This window comes from Zonotrichia albicollis, chromosome 13 (assembly GCF_047830755.1).
Source record: "Zonotrichia albicollis isolate bZonAlb1 chromosome 13, bZonAlb1.hap1, whole genome shotgun sequence".
Classification (NCBI taxonomy): domain Eukaryota; kingdom Metazoa; phylum Chordata; class Aves; order Passeriformes; family Passerellidae; genus Zonotrichia; species Zonotrichia albicollis.
The window spans coordinates 4760770-4783379 of record NC_133831.1 but is presented as its reverse complement, the minus strand read 5'-3'; the positions used below and the strand labels follow the sequence as shown (position 1 = coordinate 4783379).

The following is a 22610-nucleotide window of genomic DNA, read 5'->3' as shown; positions in this document are numbered from 1 at the left end:
CCTTAGAGGTCCTATAAGGAGACTCTTCTCCAGTTATATTTCTGCATGGCTTTTTATTTTTAGTTTTCTGTATTTTCTTTTTCATCAAAGAGTGTCATGTTTTGTTTTGTTTTCATAAAATGTCTCAAAAATGAACTCTGTTTTGCCATATTCAAACTCTGCTTTGATAGAAATATTTGTATTGCATTTCAATCTGTCAAAATAGTATTTATTTCTAAATAGATTTATCTACAGATCTCATAATAAATTCTGATTATTATTTGCATATAAATAAATTGAAAAACGGTATTATTAATCTTCAACGTATTCGCTATTTTTAAAATTAAAAAAATGACTGTCAATTATCAGTTGTTAACAAACTGAACCTTCTCCTAATCTATTTCCTTCCAGGGTAACAAACCAGGAGTTCTTTTCTGGTCTAGCTTTTAAATCCTAAGTTCCATACTTAAACAATTTTTTCCAGACAGCACATGGGTAAACACAAGCTGAATATTTGCATATATATTATAAATGCATACCTCAAAACAGATGTGAATTTTTTCAGTTCTCAGGGTTTTGATTTTTTTTTCCTAAGAATTAAAGATATTTGACATTTTCCTAAAAGCTCAATGAGCAGAATCGCTGAGACTCAGTGTTTGTAAAAAAAGTAATTTATAAACCCCTTGGATGCAGGAAAAACTTTAAACAGAAAGAAAGGGCATCCCAAAAGGTTAGAAACTCGAAGGCAAATAATTTGAAATTTGCCTAAGACAATCAGAAACTGTTAGAATTGTTGATCTCAGGTGGGGGCATCGTTAACACATTGCCAGGACATTAATTCACGATGCAAGTGAGTGTGAAAAGGGCTCAGCCCAATCGGGGGCTGTAAGAGGGGAGAGTTCTGCTGGCTGGGAGGGATATGGTTCAGAATTAGTGTTACACTTCTTTCTTAGAACTTTTTTTGCTTTTATTTTTCCCCCCCTGCTAGCAGCAGCCATAACAAAACCTGTCCTTGCAAAGAAGTGTGTGTCATCAAAGGTGGCAACTTTTTTTCTCTTAAATTTTAAATTAGCTAAAAGGCTCAGGCTGTTGAGAACTTGATTGGAGATTTTGTATGCTTAAGGGTTCTTAACAGTGTGCTTTTACCCAGGTGGAGTCAGAGTACAAAGAGGAAGAAACCTCGGTTTGACACCGCCTCACTAATCTCAGCAGTGTATCGCTCATTATTCTGCACGGGATTAAAGGTAACTCTGTATTGCTGCCTTTGAGGCTCAGCAGGGCAGTTATCCTTTGCAAAAATGGGGTTAAATAATTCCCCGTGTGTGGCAGAAAGGTTCTGGAGAGAACACAGGTGGGTTTAAATTACCTGGCACAGCCTTCAGTGTTCCAGCCTTTGTCTTCTCTCCTGTAAAATATTCTGTAGCTTAGTTCCAGCATAAAAGAACTTAATCATAAAGGAAATTTAAAAAGCTTTTTTTTTTTTTTTTTTAAAGAGAGGGTGGTATTTAAAAATCACTAGTCCTGTTTAAGGAGAAAAGAGAAAACAATTTTTGTATGTGTGTGTGACACTTTTACAATCATTACAAGCACACGCAAGTCCTGGATGCTCAGCTGAAGTTAACCAAGACATTTTAAATTGGCGATCAGGCCAAATAAGCACTTTTAAATTCACTTTGCTGGGTTCTTTATTCTAGACATTGTCCCCTGTTAAATAAAGAGCATGTTAGAAATTTTCCATGGAAAGAAAGTTGGTTGTTTTTTGTTGTTTTTTTCTCTGTAGAATTCAAATCTTGTGTCTATTTTTAAAGTATTTCATAGTGTGTCTAAGTTCAGATTTTCAGTCAAATGTTAGCGATCGAGAGTTGTTGTAGCTAGTGTTTACAAACACATTGTGTAGTTTCTGAATTTTGCACAAATATAATCTGTTTGGAGATGTGAAAGGATTATTTTTTAATGTAATAAGTGAAACAATGGGATTCTACCTATATTCATTTTTATACACCCACACACACATATATATTTGAGATCAGAAGCCATATGGGGTTGTTGATATCTGCCTGCATTTCTGAAAAACGGTCCTTTGCTCTTCTAAACTGAGGCTCTTCGGGAGCTACAAAGTTAAATTTGCTGCCCATGATACTCAGGAGTCTCTTAGCAAAAATCATGATTGTAGATCACCCCATACCAGCTCCCACCTTGATCTGTTGGCAAACAGGATCTCTTACACTGCATGCTGAAAAGATGCTTATCACAAAAAGTGGAACAGAAGGTTTTGACCCCTTAACATGACTCACTCAGTTATGACTACAGCGCAGAAAGATAACAGCAGTTGCAGGAGTGATTTGCATTCTATACAAATATGCTGATCCTGGAGATATAACCAGATGGATGCTTTTCCAAGGCACAGGCATCTGGAAGGCATATCCCTGTAGAGCCTCTCTCATTCTATCCCTGTTCAGAAATTATCACTCAAGGATATCATTAATTTTTCAATCATATTTTGATTTTAGTGATATTTTGACACATATTTTTACATGACTACATGTTTATCTGCATTAGGACCAGCCTGCTCTCACCATCCCCAGAGAATTCTTGTGCTTGATTAACTAGAGGGCTCTTCTATACTTTTCTGATGTAGCATGTGTCAGATTAAAGCTGATCTATGCATGAGTGAGCACAGATGCAAGGAACTTCTCCTCCCTTCCTGTGTGCCCTGAGGGAAGGCCTTGCACAATAATAAATCCCTGCAATCAGCCATGTAGAAAGTAGAGAAAAACCTGGCCTATCTCAGTTTTATGATCCCAGAAAAGCTTCTACTAGCAGTAGCAATGTTAAGAGGAGTTCAGCAGAATGAGAGGAAAAAGGAAAATGCCCTTGGTGGTGTTCTGCTCACACTGAATCCTGCCTGGGATGAGCTCAGAGCCACGGCTGAAGGCTGAGTTCAGCCCTGCTCCTTGTGCCCAGCCTGCCTGAAGATCCCTTTCCTAAACCTCTCTGGGCTCACAGGGATAATGGGTGAGAGCAGGAGGCTGAAGCAGATGGTAACAGAGCCTTTCCTCTCCCCAACTCACCCGTGGTTCTGCTCTGCAGTGGGAAAGAATTGAAAGGCTGAAAGTTACCTAGGGGGGAGAGCTGGACTGTTTCTTGCTGAGTTACAACTCGCTTAATTCAAAACTATTGTCAAATGCTGTTTTTTTCCAGTCCTTCCCACTCAAAAGCACATTACTTATATGAAATATTTTAATGTAATTGGCTTAAAAAGCACAGGAGAAAATTTTCTGTGGTTCCCTGCAGAGTCTTCTGCAGTTTTCCTTTTTTGCTGAGGCCTTGTAACATTGGTATCAACTAGCTGTTGATAGTAGTGGTAATGAGCTGCTGGCATTTTATCACTGTGGATGTAGTGACTGTAATATTTAACTCTTCATCTGAAGGTGGGTTGCAGGCCCTTCAAACATACTGGTGTTTTCTGTGGTCAAAGCTGGCTCAAGATGCTGAGTAAATAACTTGTTAGTGTGTGTCTAAAAAAATGCATTTTGACATTTATTTCAAATATTTTCACATGTATTTTTAAAAAGGTTTTTATTGAGCATCCCAAACCACACAACAGAGTTTTCACTTGACTGAAACTTTTGAAAGTATAATACTGATAAATGAAAAGGTTTCTTCTGGCACAACGAGCTTTGCTATGAGGAAATGCCATTCCAAAGTCAGGACATTAGGATAAAACCTGGAAGCAATGTTCTGCCCAAGGCCTGTAACTGCTGTGAGATCTTTGGCAAACCTCCTCACCCTCTGGGCCTGATGCCTTTGAAAATGTGAGAGAATGATTTCCATTATTCTTTTTAAAAATTTAGACATCTAAAAATGCAAATTGTTACAGAAATTGTAAGGGACAGCACTGTATTTTGTGTATGAGGCCAGTGGCAGTAACTCCACAAAAGATTTTTAAAATGCAGATCTTGCAAATAACAAGAGGCAGGGTGACTGAACTGAGGAGCAGCTCAACTTTTGAGGACTCAGATAAATATTTCGGCAGGCACCAGGCCAGGCACTTACAAGTGCAACCTCCCTTCCTTCATGTCAGCTTTCCTGCTAGTGACCTTAGTAGTTTACTTTAAGTCAATATTTACTTTAAATATTATGATTAAGTGACAATAATTTACCAAGATTAAAATGCAACTCTGATAAGAATTGAGCCAAGTACACAGTAGAACACTTTCTACAAGAGATTCTCTTCAAGGAGCCTGAGCTCTGTTATGCTGAGAAAATGTGCTGGGAGTGTTGACCTGTCAAGCTGTGATGGTGTTGAAGGTGGATCTGTAAAATCCACTACTTGAATTGTGCTGCTACAGCTGGACACTGCTTTCAAAGGTCAGTTTCATGCTACAAAGGCCCTTTGAGCCACTAAAGATGATCACTAAAACCTGATCAAGGCTTCCCAGAGTAGCTGAAGCTATTGCCATGGGGAGCTGGGGTGGCACAGGACTGCTCTGCCAGTGACAACAGTCACATCCTTCCCCTCCTCCCTCAGGGCTGCAGCAGTTGTTACTACCTCAACTCTGAGTATGTGAGTTCTCTTGACAGGTTTAAAATCAGCTTGAGTCCTGCAGATGAAAACTTCATAAAGGCAAACCTTGAAAATTAAATTTTCTTTATGAAACATCTGGTTATAGTTTTGCAACTCTAACCAGAAAATCTAGCTGAGGTAACATTCATCCTGCTAAGGAGTGCAGAGGTTGTGGTGGTTAGTAAATCCTTTGGCTACAAAATGTCTGTGACAGCCTCTAAAGTATTTGATCCTCCTGCCTAATCACTCTTTAACATTTCTTAAAATTCATGGGGTAAAGGTTTTCAACATCTGTCTTCTGTACAAAAGGTGTTTTTCCTCCGTATCTCCTGAGAGGAAGTGGCACCAGTTTTGTGACCATTATTTATTATATCCACGAGGCTGCCTAGCCAGTCCTGTGCTTCTCTTTCATGGCTTGCTTTATTCTTCAGGGGAAGCAATCAACACTTCATTACCAAATATAAGACAGGGTTGAACTTTTCAATGCTGTAATTAAGAGAGTGTCAGCATGAACACTATAAATTCATTTTCTGAGGGATTTATGACCAAAATGTAAAACTATACTCCAGATGAAAAACTTGCCTTTCAGATCTTATACTATAAATTGTGATATTTTAACAATTCAAGGGGTATTTAAATTTTTTAAGAAGGAAGTTAAAATGAAAAGAAAAAAGAATAAAGGAAGGAAGATTTTATTCTAGTGGTTAACCTTCTTCTTTTTAAACACACAGGCTTTGTGGGGGCAGATTCTTCAACTCAGAGACCTAATTATCCCCCACCTGTCCTCAGCATATATTTTCCTCAGAGAAAAAAGCTCTACGGGTTTTTTTTTTTTCCCTACAAAAAAGGACTGTAGATGTCACCTGGTGGTTATCTCTGACTATGAAATCCATAATCCTTACAGGTAATTATGTTGTCTGCCTGGAAGTTCTCACTTTTGAGGTTTGGTTGTTGGATGGCAGAGTTGCTGATTCTGACAATAACTCAAATCTGTTGGGATTGTGAGGAAGTCTAAGTACTCTTATTTCAGGTCTAGTGAATGTGCTGAGTAACAGCTGGTGTTTCTAAGAGTTACTCTTTTATTGGTTTGGTTTTAAGGATTGCTTACTCCATCTGAGATTTTGTTACATCCAGCAATTTTCAGGATTCACTGTTATGATCCCCACTGCAGCTATGATTCTCTTCAAGATACATATTTTCTCTGGCTATATAACAACTCTTCAGCTTTAAGAGCATTTTCTCAGGTAAGTCTAAGGTCATGCAAGAAATGTTGGGAATGGGTAGGTTTTATTTGTCCTTCCAAAACACCAATGAGGCACAACCACAAGTATGTCCAGACCAAAGTTTTCCTTTGCAGCACTGTTTTAACTACTGCAGCACAGCTCAAAATACCATCAAGATGAGCAGCTCTGTGCCTGTGTGGCTTCTGGGCTGTTCAAGGGTGGTTCCTGTGCTGAAGCTGTGCCATATGACTGGTGAGGAGGCTGTTGGTACCTGGCCAAGTGAAGCAGAACCAGGAGGGGCTGCTGGGGCTGCTATTTGCTGAAACTTGGATTCATTCTCTTGGAAGACTCCTGGATCTGACATTAAGTGAATACTGCCATCTCCTGCTTGTAAAATGCCCAGGATCACCTGCACCCTTCAGCTCTCTGAGGTGTGAATGGATGTTTGGGTATTAGTATCTGCAGCTGAGGAAATTGGCTGCTTGGCTCTTGCTTTTTGCCACTGTTCATATAATTTCAAAGGCAGCTTCAACATGAAACATTGAAGACTTTAAAGATGAAGACTAAAAATAATGTATGGCAGAGACACCATGGTGTGATTAATAACTATTCTGCTATTTTTATTAATTTACTACCACAGCTCCTGTTAGATGTTGTTATGGGAATTTGTAGTGGAGTCACACTTTATAAACAGACTTCTGGAAAAATGTGAAAAGTCTTCACAGAATAGCAAACAGTGATAAGATTGCAATGATCATCTTTTTGTTTTGCATTTAAAATGAACCACACCTTTCCCAGGTATTGGCTTTCAGGCTTTTCTTCCTTTTGTGGTGGCATATTTTGAATGTGTTCTTCAGTTCTTTTCTGATAGGTCATACTTATTTGAAACCCTTTGGTACTTTTGAGTGTGATAAAGGCTTGTTAGTTTGCTTTTGGGAAGAGTTACCCAAATTGCTCCTACAGAAGAGCTGGACACAATTGATGTTTTCTTCTCCTCTTGTGTAGCTAGGGAGTATTTTTGGTGGCATTTGGTGCAGAACCTCATTGCAGTATCATTTTGTTTCAGTACTTTCTGCACATATAGGGTGAAAGTATAAATTAATGTTTGATTACTGTTAAATTATTTATAATGATGACTAAAATTATGGAAAACTATTTTTCCTCTCAATAGAGTAGATTAGTCTGCTAAAAGACCTGCGCTTTTCACTTTGTTGTGCCAGCCACCAGTACTGGAAGGAGGGGAGATGAAGAATTACCTCTGTGAAACTTAAGGTCTGTGTTTGGGAATTAGCATTTGGAATACAGGACCTGCCATTGTAACATGGCACAGCCCTTGCAGAAATGGCCAAGATCTTCCCTGGAAATGCTGTGGCATCCCGAGTTTTGGTTTCTGAGCACTTATTTTGGTGTCTGCTGAACTGGCATGACTTGTTCCCTGTGATGACCTTGTCATCCTGCCTTTGGGGGTAGGAGTTTTCCCCAGATTTATCAAATTGGTCTCGGGCAAGACCAATGCATTAAGTCGAATGGTTGAACCACGGCTTGACCTGCAAGCAGGATGTCTTCCTACCACTATTCTTCTGAATCCCAATCTGGGAAATACTTTCAGCATTGCCACTCCGAAATTGACGTGTGACACAACTGTAGCGGAGCACTTTGTGTCAAAAACTTGACAAGATAATTCCAGCGACAGTGAAGCCGTACAGCCTTTTCTTAAGGCTCAACCACCCTTCTCAGACGGGCAGAACATCAGCTCGGAGCGGCGGGACAGCTTGCCCTGGCAGGGGGACACCTGGGGGACACCCCCTGCCCTGGCAGGGAGACACCGCGCCTCAGGGGCGGCTGTGGGCACGGGGCCTTGCGGGGACAGGGGCTCGCCTCGACAGCAGCCCCGGCACGGGGCGAGGAATCCCGAGGAATTCCGGCCCCGCTTCGACGCTGAGGAGGACGCGGGAAGCCGCGGGGCTGAGGGCAGGGCCGGCGCCCCGGGGCTGAGGGCAGCCCGCGCCACGAGCGCCCGGGGTGGCCGCGGGGTCAGGCCGGGTGGCGCCGCCCCTTCCCGGTGACGGCAGAAGCGGAGCCCCGAGAGGCGCCGCGGGAGCAGCGGGACGGCAGCGCCGGCACTGCCCCTGCCCCTGCCCCGCCGCCGCACGGAGCCCCCGCCGCCGCGCAGGTGAGGGCGGCCCGGCGGAGCAGCAGCAGCAGCAGGTGCCGCGGGGCTGGGGCGGGGCGGCCCCGCCGGGAGGGAGGCTCCGGGGAGGGCAGGCGGGCGATGCGCGGGGTCCGTGCCGCGGAGGGTGAGGGACGGTCCTGCCAGAGCGCGGCGGGCACTTGGGCTGGAGCGGACAAGGGAGTCTGGGGGCTCCCTGAGGTGGCCCTGCCGCCCCGCACCTTGTGTCCGGCCGGGCCCCGCCGCAGCCCAGGCTGGCGGAGAAGAAGGAAGGAAACCTCGGCAGTGTGGCAGTGCCTGACAGCAGCCCGGCCGTGCGCGGCCCTGCCCGGGCTCAGGGCCCGGCTTGCCCCGGCAGGTGGGCACCGTCATGAGGCGGTTCCGCTCCCCTGCTCGTCCTGCAGGCTCTGCGGGCAGCAGCTGCACCGCAAGGGCCGTGCATCGATTGTTATTAATTATTACTGCTGTGGTGCTGCACTGCTGTCACTGGTGCGGATCCATCCGGCGAAGTGATGTCCTCAATCCAAAGGCCAAGCTCCGGGCAGAGGATGCAACAAACTTTTTGCAATGCCCAGAGCATATGGGAAAATTTAGAAATTGACCAGAGACTTAGAAATTGACCAGAGACAAACTTTGGACTGCACTTCTTGGTTAACTCTGTGTCATGTCGGTGAAATTATAACAGACTATGGATCCATTAGTGGTTATCTGAGCTATTCTTTGCTAGCTGGTGTGTTTTTAGCTTGCCTTTTCTAGTTTTTCCTCTCTGTGTTATCATGAAGAGAGTTACAGGCTATACACCAGTTTTCTGCTAAGAAGGGTTTGTTTGTTAAAGTCTGAAGTAAAACTATGTGGACAGGATAGATTAAATACAATTTGGATATTTTTTTTTATGTCCATGTTCACTTGGTTACTTGCAGTGTGTCTTTTAGACTTTTTAGTCCAGATCAGTCAGTCTTTTCAATTGAAACCTATCAGAACAGGTCTTACACAAACAGTAATAAGTGATCCAAGTTTTTTTGCTTATGGTACAGGGCACCTTCAAACTTTAGCTCCTGTAATTCCTACAGTCAGAGGGAAAGAGTCATGTCTGTGTCCAAGCTGGAGCTTGTAGCATGTTTTGATGATTATTAATTCACTTGCTGAGTCCTGTAAGTGGTGCTGGATCTTTTCAGCTGAGGCTTAAGTAACTTTTCAGCAGACGATCAGTGATGCTTCTGTTACACACAGCACCTTGTAGTTCACACTCTGCTGGGTTGGAGGCATGCAGGTAATGGGCTGATGGAGGTCATCACAGAATTCTGCTGCATGAATGGGTAGAAAGATTGTTAATTCAAGTTGTTGTGCAGTGATGGGTGTCAGGAAGGCTGGGGGGCACCTGTGTAAGACAATTCCTGATGTTTGGAGGTCTTATCCAAGGACTTCTGTTAGTTCTTTTACTATCAGGCAGCTTTCTGTGATGTTACTCTGAAAGTGGAACAGGTAGCCAGAACAGTCTAGGAGTGGTCAGTTAGGTTGATCAAATATTGCAATATTCTTTCCACCTTAAGTCAAAAACTTGACTCGTGACTTAGGAGTTAAGTTAGATTCAATCCACTGTTCTCTCTGGTTTCGGGAGAAAGAGCTCCTTTAAAAGGGGAAGTACAGTATATTATATTCAACAGAAACTGCTTAAGAAGCCACCTCTGAGAGGCAGTTCCTTTGTACTAAGGGAGTTATCTCTCAAAAAACCTACTGCATTGCCCTTTATTAAATAGCTGCATTTAGAAACTTCTTGTCTTGTTTTCCTACATCATATTTCATTTAACAGCTATACCTTGTACTGTAAAAGGCAGAGCTGATGTGCTTTTTATCATCTCTTGAAAAACTATACTAATTTAAAAGTTCAGTGTTTTGTTATTCAGTGTGGTGTTGCACAAATGCTTAAGGCTTGTCCCAGATCACAGCTTATTTGTTTTATTCTGATTCGTAATGAAAAGAGCAAAGTGAGAAGACTGGGTTTCTATTTTTTTAATTAGAAAATAGACGTTGTTCAAAGATTTTTATTTAATTGTTTATATTTCCCTCCTTTCATTTCTTATTTTAACAAATCATTGTAGCAAGATGACCATGGCTGTTTTTTTAGGTGCAGGCTTGTCATAATTTAAATGATTATCTGATTATCTTCAGGTAGTCTCAGAGAACCAGTTACATTATGGCCAAAAGAAAATAATAAATTTTTGCTTACAGTACTTCAAAGTTGTTCACTCCCCCCCAGCTGTAGAATTGGGATACATACATTTTTTCAGTAGTATAAGGAAAGAATACTCCATTTTTTTTATTACTGTAACAAGGCAATATGAAACACTAAATGATGTCTATGTTTTGCAAACCATGTGCTCTACATCCTGCTGTAGAGCACTTCAAGCTCACGGTTGGCAGTGTAGAGGTAAGAAGGGACTCTTGTGGCTTCTCTGTTAACTTGCAAAAAAAAAAAAAAAGTGTTTATTGAAGTGGTAGAATTCAAAAAGGGATTGGAAAGATTGCACCGGGCAGCTTCAGAGTCAGGGAGATGGCTCCTGAAGCAGCTGAGACGCGGTGGTGAAAGGCCATTGAGTGCTGGTAGTGAGAGGGAGCAGCAAAGGCAGTCAGGAGACAGCGACACGCGGGGTGAGGGGGCGAGCGCCGGCAGAAGCCTCGAAGGGGAAGCGAGAAGTGCCACGGTCGAATTAGCCATGAACACGGAAACTGAAACTGCTTGTGATGGAGAGCAGTGGCCTGAGCAGAGAGGAAGAGAAGCAGAGGGGAGCCGTGGCTGGTGCTGCATGCACAGAGCTGCTTCAAACCTGTCCTGCTCGGGGGTCGGGCTAAGGGGATGGCTGGGAGCTGTGTGACAGCAGCCCCTGCAGCTCGTGTGACAGCGCTGCTCGTTCATGGGTGACAGAGCAGCTTGCAGACCATCCTGTTGCTAAATAATATCACCTAAGAGTAATCAGGATTGTAATTAGCTGTGTGGTGCAGTGATGTGGGAGACCAGAGATCTGCTCTGTACACATCCCCCTTTTGGCTGTTCTGTGCCAAGATGTGTCCCAAGTGTATGCACACAAATATCTGCCACCAACATGTGGGTAAGAAAAGGCAGATTGTGTAGGAGAAACAGAGCCATGAAGTTTTAAAAGTGCAAAAACCGATGTTTAGATGTTGCCAGCACTTAGTGTTTGCATTACTCATGTTTTCCCTTCACTCCAGTTCTCAAAAGGACAGTTACCTGCTTTACATTCTCATGAAGGTCTCATCTAATTCCATCGGAGTGCAAGAATTGACACGAGCTGATGCTGCTGGACCTGCCCTCTGTGAGGCTGTTTGTACCTCCTTGCAGGATAAACCAGCAAGGGTTAATGTTGGCCATGTACCTGCCTTGCATTGGCATGGGCAGGACTCTGTGTTAGGAATCTAACTGCATAAATGTGATCTTTAAAGAAATGAAAATGCTGTTTTAAATATTGAATTTTCTCCCTTTTTGTCCTTATATTTTCTCTCTTCAGGACACTGAAGACCATAAAAGTTTGATTAAAAAGAAAAAATGCCCAGAAAGACTATAGACTATGGAGTGATGCCTGAGTATGAGAAAAGCCAGATCAAAAGGACCTTGGAACTGGGAACTGTTATGACAATATTCAGTCTTAAGAAGAGCAGCCCAGAAAGGAGGACTATTCAGGTCATAATGGAAACCAGGCAGGTGGCATGGAGCAAGACAGCTGACAAGATTGAAGGTTTCTGTGAGTATTTGCAATGTGCACTTGAATTTGGAGTTACTAATAAATTGATGTACTTGTCAAATATTAATTTAACACACCTTTTATTAACATTATGAAGATTTTGGCTGGAAGAGCTTGGTAATTTGCTGAGAATATTTTGAATTGTTGTAATGTAGACAAAGAATCTTCTACAGCTCATTTTTTGGGTATCTAACATTACTTAAATATGATTAACGTGCTTTTATCCTTAGCCTTGTTCTTTAAGTTTTAGTCTTTGAATATCATGGTGTTTGTGTTCTCTGAATTGACAGACTGTTTTCCATCATTATGTCTTATAAATTCAAGTGAGTTATTATTCTTTACCACTACTCTCTCAAAAAAAGAAAGAAAGAACCAACCAAATATCTTCAAATACAAGGAAACTGAATTAATTCACACTTTGGTATTCTTGGGCAATTTGCTGTCTGAGGATGGAAGTCATTATTTAGGACCATTATTGCATTATTGGAAAGTACCAATGGCTTAGGAGGATGCAGGTGTGAGACATGAGGTGGTTTCAAGGCCCTGATTTGGTATTGTCTCTTTAGTTGATATTGGAACTGACTAAACCCATTATTTATAACAAGGTCAGGAAATAGAAGGGGAGTGTAAGGCTAGATAGGGCTGCAAAAACCAGAATAGAAGAATAAAGTGAGACTAATCCTCTGTTCTTATGAACACAACTGGTGCCAGGAAAGCTCAGCCTGGGCTTTCTGTGATTTGTGCAGCTCAGGGTGGTGCAATGTAATTACAGAACTTGCATCGGACTGTGTGGTAATTTTTAACATTATTGTGAGCATGATTTCACTTTACACCTGCTAAGTAGTCTTTGTCCTCAATAAAGGAATTGAATAGTTTGTCTGAAATATCAGAATCATTTATTGGTCTGTGGAGGTGTGGATTTTTAGAAGGTTTTGGTTTTATTGGTGAATACACGGTAAGTTAAAAGTCCATTGGTCTGTAAGGTTGCAAAGACAGGCACTGAGAATTTGCATGATTTTGAGATTGTCTGAGCAGTTTCTCTTCATGCTCTTGATTAAAAAGTATTAAATCTCTTCTGCTGTTTCCATTGATTCCTGTCTCATTCCTTGTGGAGACTGGACCTGCAACTGGAAATCTGATATAGTGGAAGTAAAAGAGTGGTTGTCTGGGATGTTTTTATCGTTGGTGGTGAAAATATGATCACATTCAGTGTTCTGGGGAAAAGCAAACAGGGCTGGACACCCAATTAACAGGTACTCTGGATCATAATCCTTCATTGCCCCAATTTCTTATGTGACAAATGAGGGTAATTATCCTCTCTATAATGATGTGTGTGAATGCAAGTACAAGTGTATTGCTGGTACCATGCCAAAAAAGAAGTCCTGGGAGGGCACGTAGAATTCAGTTATGAGAGTAGTGCTTGAATATTGTTTAGCAAATAAAGCCTGGGGTTTACACACAGAACAATAAGATTAAAACAGAGCAGAAAATGACCACTCAGTGAGGGAAGGAGACCTCAGAGTCCTCTGGCCAAACCAATCTCTGACCGTGTGTTGGTTTTGCCGTAGCCATTTGTACAGAGGGGACAAATTTAAAGCTGAGCAGACTCTGCATTCCAGATGTTGGGGTCAACTTTTTCTGTCTTGTAATCACCTTCTATCAAAGCCTTCTGTGGCTGGTGTGTGTTTGTGTAATAATAAATAATAAATTAATTAGTTTGGTCCATGCATGGATTTTAATGCTTTTGAAAGAAGGTGAATATTGTAGTTTGACTCTTAAACCTGGGTGATCCTGCAGGGGAATGACTTGTTTCCAGATCCAGGCTAGAACAGGGAATATTGCTCGAGATCCGTGACTTACCCAAAAGCCATCTGCCTCTCCACAAAAATTGTAGTGCTCTAGCAGTTTCTTAAATTGAGCAACACTTCAGTGACGTGTGTAACGCCAGGAAGTTTAGGTCTGAAAATATGGCCTAGTCTAAAGCACAGATATGTAAAATGTTGTTTTATTGGCTTAAAAATCAACGAATCTGCCCCAACAAGCTGTATTTTGCGGGTATTGTTCCAGAATATGATATGAACAGTTGTTCCAACTCACCATGAACCATATCTGGTCTACTAGAAATGAAAGTCACTGCAGATTTAGCTTGCTGACAGTGTTTTTGCTGAAGAGGAAGGAAGTATTTTATTTAGTTAGTTAGTTATTTGTGTGTTGCTGTTGCTTCTTTTGACCGAGACTCAGGCTTTCTTTTTGCTTGAAAAGTGGAAAAATGATGGATTTGAAGCTTTGCTATTTGAGAATTGAACGGAATAGCCTCTTGAATATGAATGTATATGCTGGTAGACTGTATTGACTTTGTGATAAATAAAACCCATGTTTTTGTTTCTTGACTTTTTTTTTGAAGTAGTTTAGGGCAGAGAATTATCATCTCAACTATTAGAATATATTCATATAATAAGGCTGTACAAAATCTAATATTCATGATATGATCTTAATGGTTGCTGTTTGCATGTGTGTCAGTCCAAAACCAATTAATATTCAGTATGAGTGGGAAAGTTAAGATGGTTTCCTGTTCCATGTGTGCTATTTTAACTCGAGTTTGGCAACTGCTCTTTACAGAAGGCAGAAAACTCAATGTTGGCATCTGCTCTGGGTTTGTGTTTCTAAATCAGAGAGTGAGGAGAGTTCTTTAACTTTGGGGACAAAAATAGGCTGCTAATAGATAGCAAAGACAGAGTCCTGTGTTGTGTTGTGAATTCTGGATGTCATAGTGCTGATTTTCTTGCTGATGGACTGTAAATGTTTGAAGAACACTCAAATTCCTCTAAGCCAGAGTTGATTATAATTATTACAATGACCTTTTCCAAGTTTGGTTAATATTGTTTTGGAAATGATTTAAGTTAAGCCTCACAATAACAAAAAGGCAGCTACTCTAATTCTGGAATAAATTGACCAGAGCAGGGGAGAGATGTAGGATTAGCTACGCTTATATAAATATTTACACAGTCCCATGGGCCCAAGTGTGGCACTACTGTGTATTTTAAATTGCATTGCTCATAAAAGGCCCCTTGTGTTGAAAACCTGCCAGCATATCTGTTTAGAATAGAGTGAAAGAGTTGCTAAAATTAAGGATATTTCCTGCTCAGTGCAGATGTGTTTCTCTGGATGAGAAACTTCAGAAAACTCTTCCTAGATCCAGGCCTTTGATGTGGTAAGAAGTGAGGATTTACAAAGGCTAGGAAATCTGGTTTAAACAATCCTTGTCTTCACTGTGTGGTTCAGATCACACATTGTCCAAGTACTGGAGCTTTTACATTGACCTTTTGAGAGACTTGAGTTGCCATATACAAAAGGAATTTCTAACAGAAAGGAACTGGGGAGAAACCTCTGTATTTTCCCCTAAATGCAAGAACACAGGTTGGTTGTGTCCTTTAGAGAAGGATATGCTATTTCAACAGTAGATCAGGAGGCACTGTATTTCTGACTGTGCACGATGAAAATTTGAGGTAACATTTTCACAGCCCAATATTAAGCAGTTAAATTCCAGGGTTAGTCTCACTTGTGTACCCAGACAGGCATTTGAGAGGATTAACTTATTTTTGCATGAGAGAAGAAAAGTTTGGTTTCCTTGTACAGAGGGATTTGATTTGCTTGTTTAATTTGTAATGGACCCTTTTCCTGCAGAAGTTAATCCCTGCATTCTGTAACTGTGGAGCTGCCAGCATGGTCTGTTGCCGTGCCTTGCCTCTGATGGTTCTGCTGTGTATTTTTATGGTGTGTGTAACCTTTACAGCTGTCTGTGGGTCTGGATGGGTCACACACACCCCAGGGTGGTTCTGCCCACCTCAGGGTGTCCCTGGGGGCGTTGTCCCCCCCGGGACAGCAGTGACAGACAGAGGGGAAGGGAGAGGTGGCCAAGGCAGGGCAGGGTTTGCCCTTAGCCTGCTGAGACACCTGGGCTTTGCTGTCTGAGAGCGCATTCCAAACTCCCAAATTGTGGTACAGCATTTATATGCACATGAATGAATGAATGAATGAAGCCCCAAAGTTAGGATATTTAAGCTTTTGTAGAGCAAGCAGGTGGTGAGGTGTAAATCTCCAGGAAGCTGATCCATTATGGGTATTCCATTCTTTCTCAGATGCAAAGTGCTTTCAGGACAATTATTAAGGGAAAGCTCTGGGTGACTAGAGTTGGATTAGTCACTGGAAAATGTGTGAGTTTCTGCATATTCTTCCAAGAATCCCTTGAGTGAAGGGATGATTCACAGCCAGGAGAATTTATACTCTCAGAAATCTGTGGTGCCATCCTTGAATGTGCAAGTGTGTGATTCTCTGTAATACAAGCATGCTCATTTCAAGGAACATTCTATTTGAGGACTGAAGATGATTTCTCTGTTTTTGAATACTTAGGATTTTTTTTAATATGAAGAGGTGACCTGCTTTTGTAAAATTATATAAACCATATTTTAATCCCTTATTTTTTAGAAAAGAAAGACAACCTTTTCATGTTTTTTTATGTTCTTTATTTATTGCAAAAGATTCCATAATAAAAATATCTAGTGACAATTTAGTTGTGCAAGCTCATAACAAGAAATAGGTTTAAAGCATCAGAGGGCCATAGTTAGAAAAAGTTATATATCAGCTGTGAAACTGCTCTTTCTGTATTCAGAGTGAGAGGTCAGGGTGTAGATAAGGTGGGAAGAGAAATGTTAGTATTAATTTATTCTGAAAACTTTCTCAGAGGATGAAGTAGCTGGACTGGGGAGTGGCAGAGATGCAGACATCATGTCAATGTAATTGCAGAATTATGAGGCAGGGGAATAAAGACTGTGCTTAAATTGAAGCTTTTGATGCTTGTGACACACCACAGTACAACAATAGCAGCCATTTCTATTTTCTGCAGCCCAGACCTTTATTAATGCAATAAGACTATCTTGTGTCTTTTTTCCATTTATAACAGAAACCCATGTTTGACAATGCATAACATGTTATTTTAGAATTAAAGTGAACTGCACTTTTCACGTTGTCTCACTGCTCTAGCTTTATGTGTAATAATATTTTTCCAGAATTTGTAGAAAAAAAATGACCATTTTAAAATAAATTTGCCATCTCAAAGTCATTTAGCATTACCAATTTTTCATTTAAACTAAGAAAAGTGTTATCAAATGTTAAGTTCACTTGAGATTTTCTTCCCTGCTGAAAAGGGGAGATTTTACAGAATTTGTCCTCTAGAACATGATTAAAAAACCCAGACATAAAATGAGCTCGAATTTTCATGTTTCACAGGTAAAGGGAGTATGAAAACTAAAATCAGACTTAGTAAATTCATGTTAAAAGTAGAATTAGAACCTGTGGGAGCTGCTCTGCTTTTTCTCAATCTGTAAGATTGTCCTGTGCTTTCAGACTTTGTTACACTGCTGAGCAGGAATCGCTAATTTCTGCCAAATGTTGCACCTGGATATTTAATGATCAAAGCTTATTATAGGAGCGGAGCATCTGTAATAGAGTCATGTAGATACCAGCACCAGGTCAGGCCACATTGAGCTGACAGGGTGAGGGGAAAAGCAGGGATCTGGAGTTTAATTTAATGGCAACCTTCTGTGTGTTGCCATAGGCAGCGCTGTTCTACCTAACAAGGGTTTTTTATCTTGGTTTTATTTTGTGAATTTTACCCAGCAGCATCTTTGCCTTGAAATTAAATTTTGATAATGTTGGTTTTAAAATCTTTGCTAAAATGACTGCCAAAGAGAGCACATTTTTATGCTGTGCATCCTTTTGGCTGTCAGATACATTGGGGAACTTCAAAAACTTAACACATAAGAGTGTATTCATGCATGTGGCTCACATTCTTAAACATTGATTGTTTCTATGTGTTAAACAGCTGAGTCGTTTATTTAGTAGAATTGTTAATATCAATGTAAATTTCTTCTGTGGTGGAAAGCCTCTTTTTTCCCCATTGGAGGAGATGGTATAAACATTTACCTGTCTGGGAGAAGTGATGAGCATCTATATATTCTGGTGAGGAGTATGAAATGAGTGCTTAATTTGGCTTGAATACTGGACTTGATCTTGCTGATTTCTAGTAGGGACCTTTGTTTTCCTTACTGCTAGCAGAATTTTTGTCTGAATTTCCTTACTGTTTCAGACTTAAAGTAATAAATAAACTTAACTCAGATTTAAAACCCCGAGTCTCTATTTGGTCATTGGCTTTCTGTATTCTGCATACTGTTAAAGAACAATATGTCATTGCAAAGTGAATTCACTACTTGCTCTTTTTGGAGTAGCTTCACAAAGGAGCATTAAAATTTACCTTTTTTTGGTGTGTTTTGAAATGGCTGTATTTCAGTTGTTAGCCAGGGGATCTTTGTGTAAGTCTTCAGCTGAGTACATGGAGCTTGGTTTCTGTGGTCAAATGAAAAAATGAACATGTGTAGCCTCTAGCTCCTTTCAAATAATGTCTTCCCTTTAGCAGCTCAGTTCTGCAATGTCTGATGCTAACTTACAACAACCAGACTTCCTGTCATGGCCAGCCAGCAAAACAGGGATGGAATGAACTGCGCAGACCTCAGCACCCCTAAGGTGTTGATCAAAGTGAGTGTGAGATGTAGGTACTCCATCCTTTTCCCAAAGTCAAGTTTATATGCCAACATTTTTGTTTTGTTTTGTTGCATGGAGCAGAATGTAAACTTTTATGAGCACATATATAAATGTTACTCTATTCTTATGTCATTTTGTGGAGATACCCTTTAATTTTTAATATGAAAACAGTAGCCAGGTGTACAGCCCCTTGAATTTAGAGCTCGGACTGGGAAGCACTGTAACATGGTGCTGTACTAAACAATCCAGTGAGAAGTTATGAATTTAGCAGTAATTTGTTGTTACTGTACATGCCAGCTCTGTGTGCCCTGATTACGTAAAACGCTGTGGGTTTAAAAGGTGCACTTCTCTAAACCTGGTGTCAGTCACTCAGCTAAATCCCCAGAGGAGCCCTGGAAAGGTACTCATGGGTGCTTTCTCAAGGTGCACCACACTGTCTCTCAGGTTTCATCCTTGTAACTGTGTTCTCAGAAGTTTTGTGGCTGATCTAATGACTTCCTTGGGCTGCTGAATGTCTCAGTAAACTTCTCTGTTTATATGAGCTGAATTACTGTCCCTGCCACATCTGGGCTGCCATGCTGCAGGACATTTCTGCTTTCTTGTGACTTTGTCCTCCAAGAGAAGCCTCACCTTGCTCCCTCTAAAGTGACAGACAATTTGTGTTTCATTGCTGCTCTGAATAAAAAGAGGCTGTTAAAACACACCTTGGGTAGTTAATATTTAATGCTGCAGAAGTGAGAGCAGAGCCATTGTCCTCACTAACCATGAAGTACATTTGCAAAAGGCTACTAAAGGCTTTCTTCATTCACTGGGCACTCATTTGCACATAGCCTCTGTTGCAGTGGGCAGTTTCTCACTTTCTAAAATGAAATCTACTTTGGAATATTTTGTAATGCAAATTTTTGGAAAAAAATATCTGGTTCTGAGTGCAGAATATTACTATACATATATACACATGAAAATGCAATTGTATTCATAGAGAGAATGGCCAGCTCATGTCTTGGTGCGCACACCTTGGGTGATGAGAGTCTCTTATTTTCTTCTTCAAAACATTACCAGTAGTTTCCCTTAAGTCTTCTTGAGACTTACTGAAATAACGCTCACAGCATGATTTCTGACTCTGTAAGCCTGCTCTGAAACTCTCTGTAGGCTTTTGCTTTTCCTTCATTAAGTACATGACTGAGTTTTGAGCTGAGCACCATTTGTGGCCACAGACGCTGAAGGACTCCTGGGGAATCTGGGCTTTTTAATCAGGAATGTTATCTTACAGAACTCTTTCGTCCATAATGGCAGATTCAGGTAAACTTTTACACTGTTACTGTAGACTTTTCTATCAAGGGTACCTTGATGGGTTGACAGCTTCTAAAATTTTTTGACCCATGCATTTACATGCAAGCAGCCTGATGGTCCAGGCTAACATCACCTGACTTCACCAAAGGTGTTCTTGCAAACTCTTCTTCTTCCAGTGAACTTAGATGGACACTTGCAGCTCACAGAAGGTGCTCTGCTGGTGGCACTGGTTTTCAGCAGGGTCTGTTCCCCAGCCCACCTGTCTGTCCAGGTGCTGGATGGTTCTGTTCCCACCCAGAGGTGGCTGGTGGATGACCATTGTGGCAGACAGAGCCTGAACTTTGCTCTTTTAATAGAAGTGCAGCATAGTGTTGTGTATAACAATGGAATGGTTTTTTTCCACAGTTCTCTTGACATTAGTTTTCTACTTTTGGTTATCTTGTATCATGTCTTCCCTCGATTTGCACAGCACCTGCTGTGGTGAAATGCAGATTCTGTTTTACCATCTACCTCCAAGTTTGACTGCAGGAAATGCAACAGGAATTTGTACCTGCAAGTGTGTGACTGAACATGATCGCTGCTGCTGCTGGGTTATTTGAATGGAGATCAGTGGAGATGCTGAGGATCAAAAGTTTATTGTTAAGTTCATGGCAGTCAAGAGCTCTGTCAGGTGCCCTGGAAGGCACTGAGCAATTCATCTGTGCAGTATTGGGAAAGTATCAATATAGTAGTGTAAGGATCCATTGGATTCACTGATTTGCCAAACACAGCAGCAGGAGCTGAAGTTTGGCAGCCTCAGGCTCTGAACTGCCTCGAATGCACATCCAGATCAGAACCTGAGACAGTGTGGTAATTGAAGGTGCCTTGGAGTCTGGTCTCCTTAAGAGCCTCTTGAGGGAGTTGTCAGAATCAATCCGTGACTGATGAGGCTGCTAAGGAGATCCCTTCAACCTGGGGAAATAGTCACATAAAGGGATGGATGAACTGGAAGCTAATTGTGGGTTTTAGAGTGGCACTAGACTTTTATAAACTGGCTGGCTGGGGACTGGCTGTGCTGGGGGAGTGCTCTCCTTGTCTTGCTGGATGTGAGTCAATTTCTCTACTTTGATTCATGTTTCCTTAGGAAATATTTTAATCTTCTTTCACCTTTTTTGTGGAAATTGCACCTGCTGGTGTATTGGATTTGGTTTGACTGTGCAAGGTGTATCTGTCCTGGTCTGTGCTTTTTTTGGATATATCAGGCCCCGGGAATACGTGTCTGTGAAGCCAGGGCAGGATATGGCTCTGCAGTTTGCATGTGGGATTGAGAGGGAGGAAGGCTCCAGTACTCCAAGGCAGTACAAAGATAGTGTCTGAAGTGTTGTGCCTGCAGTTCTGGCATAGGTATGAAATTACATTTTAATTGTTCAGTGACAGATTGTGCTGTTAAAAAAGTTCACAGTAACTGCGTAACAACTACGTTGGTACAGTTGATTTACTAATCTGAGTCTGAAACATGCTGCAGCTTTTCCTGGCCTGCTCCTTTCTTGGTATAGTTGGAATCAGCCATTCTGGAGCTCCTGGGCATCCTGTGAAGGACACAGAGCTTAGTGCAAGACCAGAATTAATGCTTGGTGTTCATATTTCTCTTTTTTCCCTTTGATCATTGGCTTTTCTTTCAATAATGTAGAGTAATACATCCTAACCAACACTATGAAATGTCATTAAAAGTCATACATGTATTTTCGATTAATTTTTTGAAACTATAATGTGCATTACATCTTTATTTCTGTAAAAATCTAAAGAATGTTTAACAAAACTTGTGTTTTGTACCTGTTTTATTTATTTTCTAAGGAAACGTAATGATATCTTGCCCAAATTTTGTAGTATATATAGAATATGTTGCCTGAAAATAATAGGGATGCTAAATTTTGAATTTAAGTTTTTAAATATAAATATTTATTTCTCCTCTCTTTCACTCAGTTTTGTTCTCTTGCTGAACCATTCCTCTATTTACTGAATGTTTAGCAATTAGGATGTAGCGAAACCTTTTCTGAAAATCCATTTGCAGAAGCAGTAACATGTCTGTGCATACAGAAATCCTTGTGCCACTCTGTATGTACACATAGGTTCATGCAGGAGAAGGGGATGGTGGGGTTGGAAGGCTGTAGTGCAAGGAGAAGGACTGTAGAGAGTGTGTAACTGAGGGGAGACATTGGGTAAGTTTGTGTGTTTATTTCAGAGGTCAGTGTGAGGTAAGAGGCCCTGGAAATGACAACAGCAATGCAGGTTGTGAAATCTCTTTTATCACTGCTTCTAGTTTGTACTTTGAGAGGGCCTATTGTTGTGTTGTTCATGTGTGTGGATTTAAAGGACTTTGAAAGGAAAGGTATGATTCACTTTGAGGTTAAAACAGTGTTTTTCAGCAGGGATTTGTTGGGTGAAGGGAAAGCAGAGGAGGTGGCTGGGGTTGCCAATGATTGGAATGAGGCAGCCTGGTGTGCAGTCCCGTGCCATTACTGCAGCCATGCAGCCTCCTGCCCTCCCCATCTGGGTATTTCTGTCTCTGCATTCTCATTCTTCTCTGTTGATATTAATGTGAATTCATGGTGTAAGATCAGCTTTTTTAGATGGTGACATTTAGGATGGTAATTTGGATACATCTTTAGGGATCCAATTGAGACTCTGAATGGTAAGGAGATCAGAGTCATCATTAGGAGCTTTTGGTTCCTGGTCATTTACAGGCACAGTGTGAATTTATTTTAGAAGTTTGCATCTAAATTTAGGGGTCTTCACCAATCAGACATGCAGATCTTAGGAGATATTTTTGTGGTTTGAGAGGGAGGCTGAGACATTAAAACCTCTACCTTGAGAATAATGATTCTTGGAAAAAATCACGTAAGAAAGATGCTTGTATCCTATAATTAGTTCAGGTTAACCTTTGAGGTCTGATTTTCACAGTAAAAGTTGTTTAATGACTGTGAGAAAGGAGTGTCTGGTAGAAGTTTAGCCTAGGATACTTTGCAGAGAAGTTCCAAGATGAATTA

The 22610-nt window shown here is 41.1% G+C and overlaps 1 protein-coding gene across 2 annotated transcripts in view; it reads left to right on the top strand.

Moving 5' to 3' along the window:
- The first annotated feature begins 7843 nt into the window (after positions 1-7843).
- PLCG2 (phospholipase C gamma 2) overlaps positions 7844-22610 on the top strand; it is a 55406-nt gene continuing 40639 nt past the window's right edge. The window contains exons 1-2 of one of the 2 annotated variants that reach the window (XM_074550808.1): positions 7844-7977; positions 11464-11697. In XM_074550808.1, coding sequence (XP_074406909.1) covers positions 11502-11697 — 196 coding nt within the window. In that variant the 5' untranslated portion in view covers positions 7844-7977; positions 11464-11501. The remainder of the gene's footprint in view (positions 7978-11463; positions 11698-22610) is intronic. The other variant, XM_074550809.1, reaches the window with a different exon arrangement.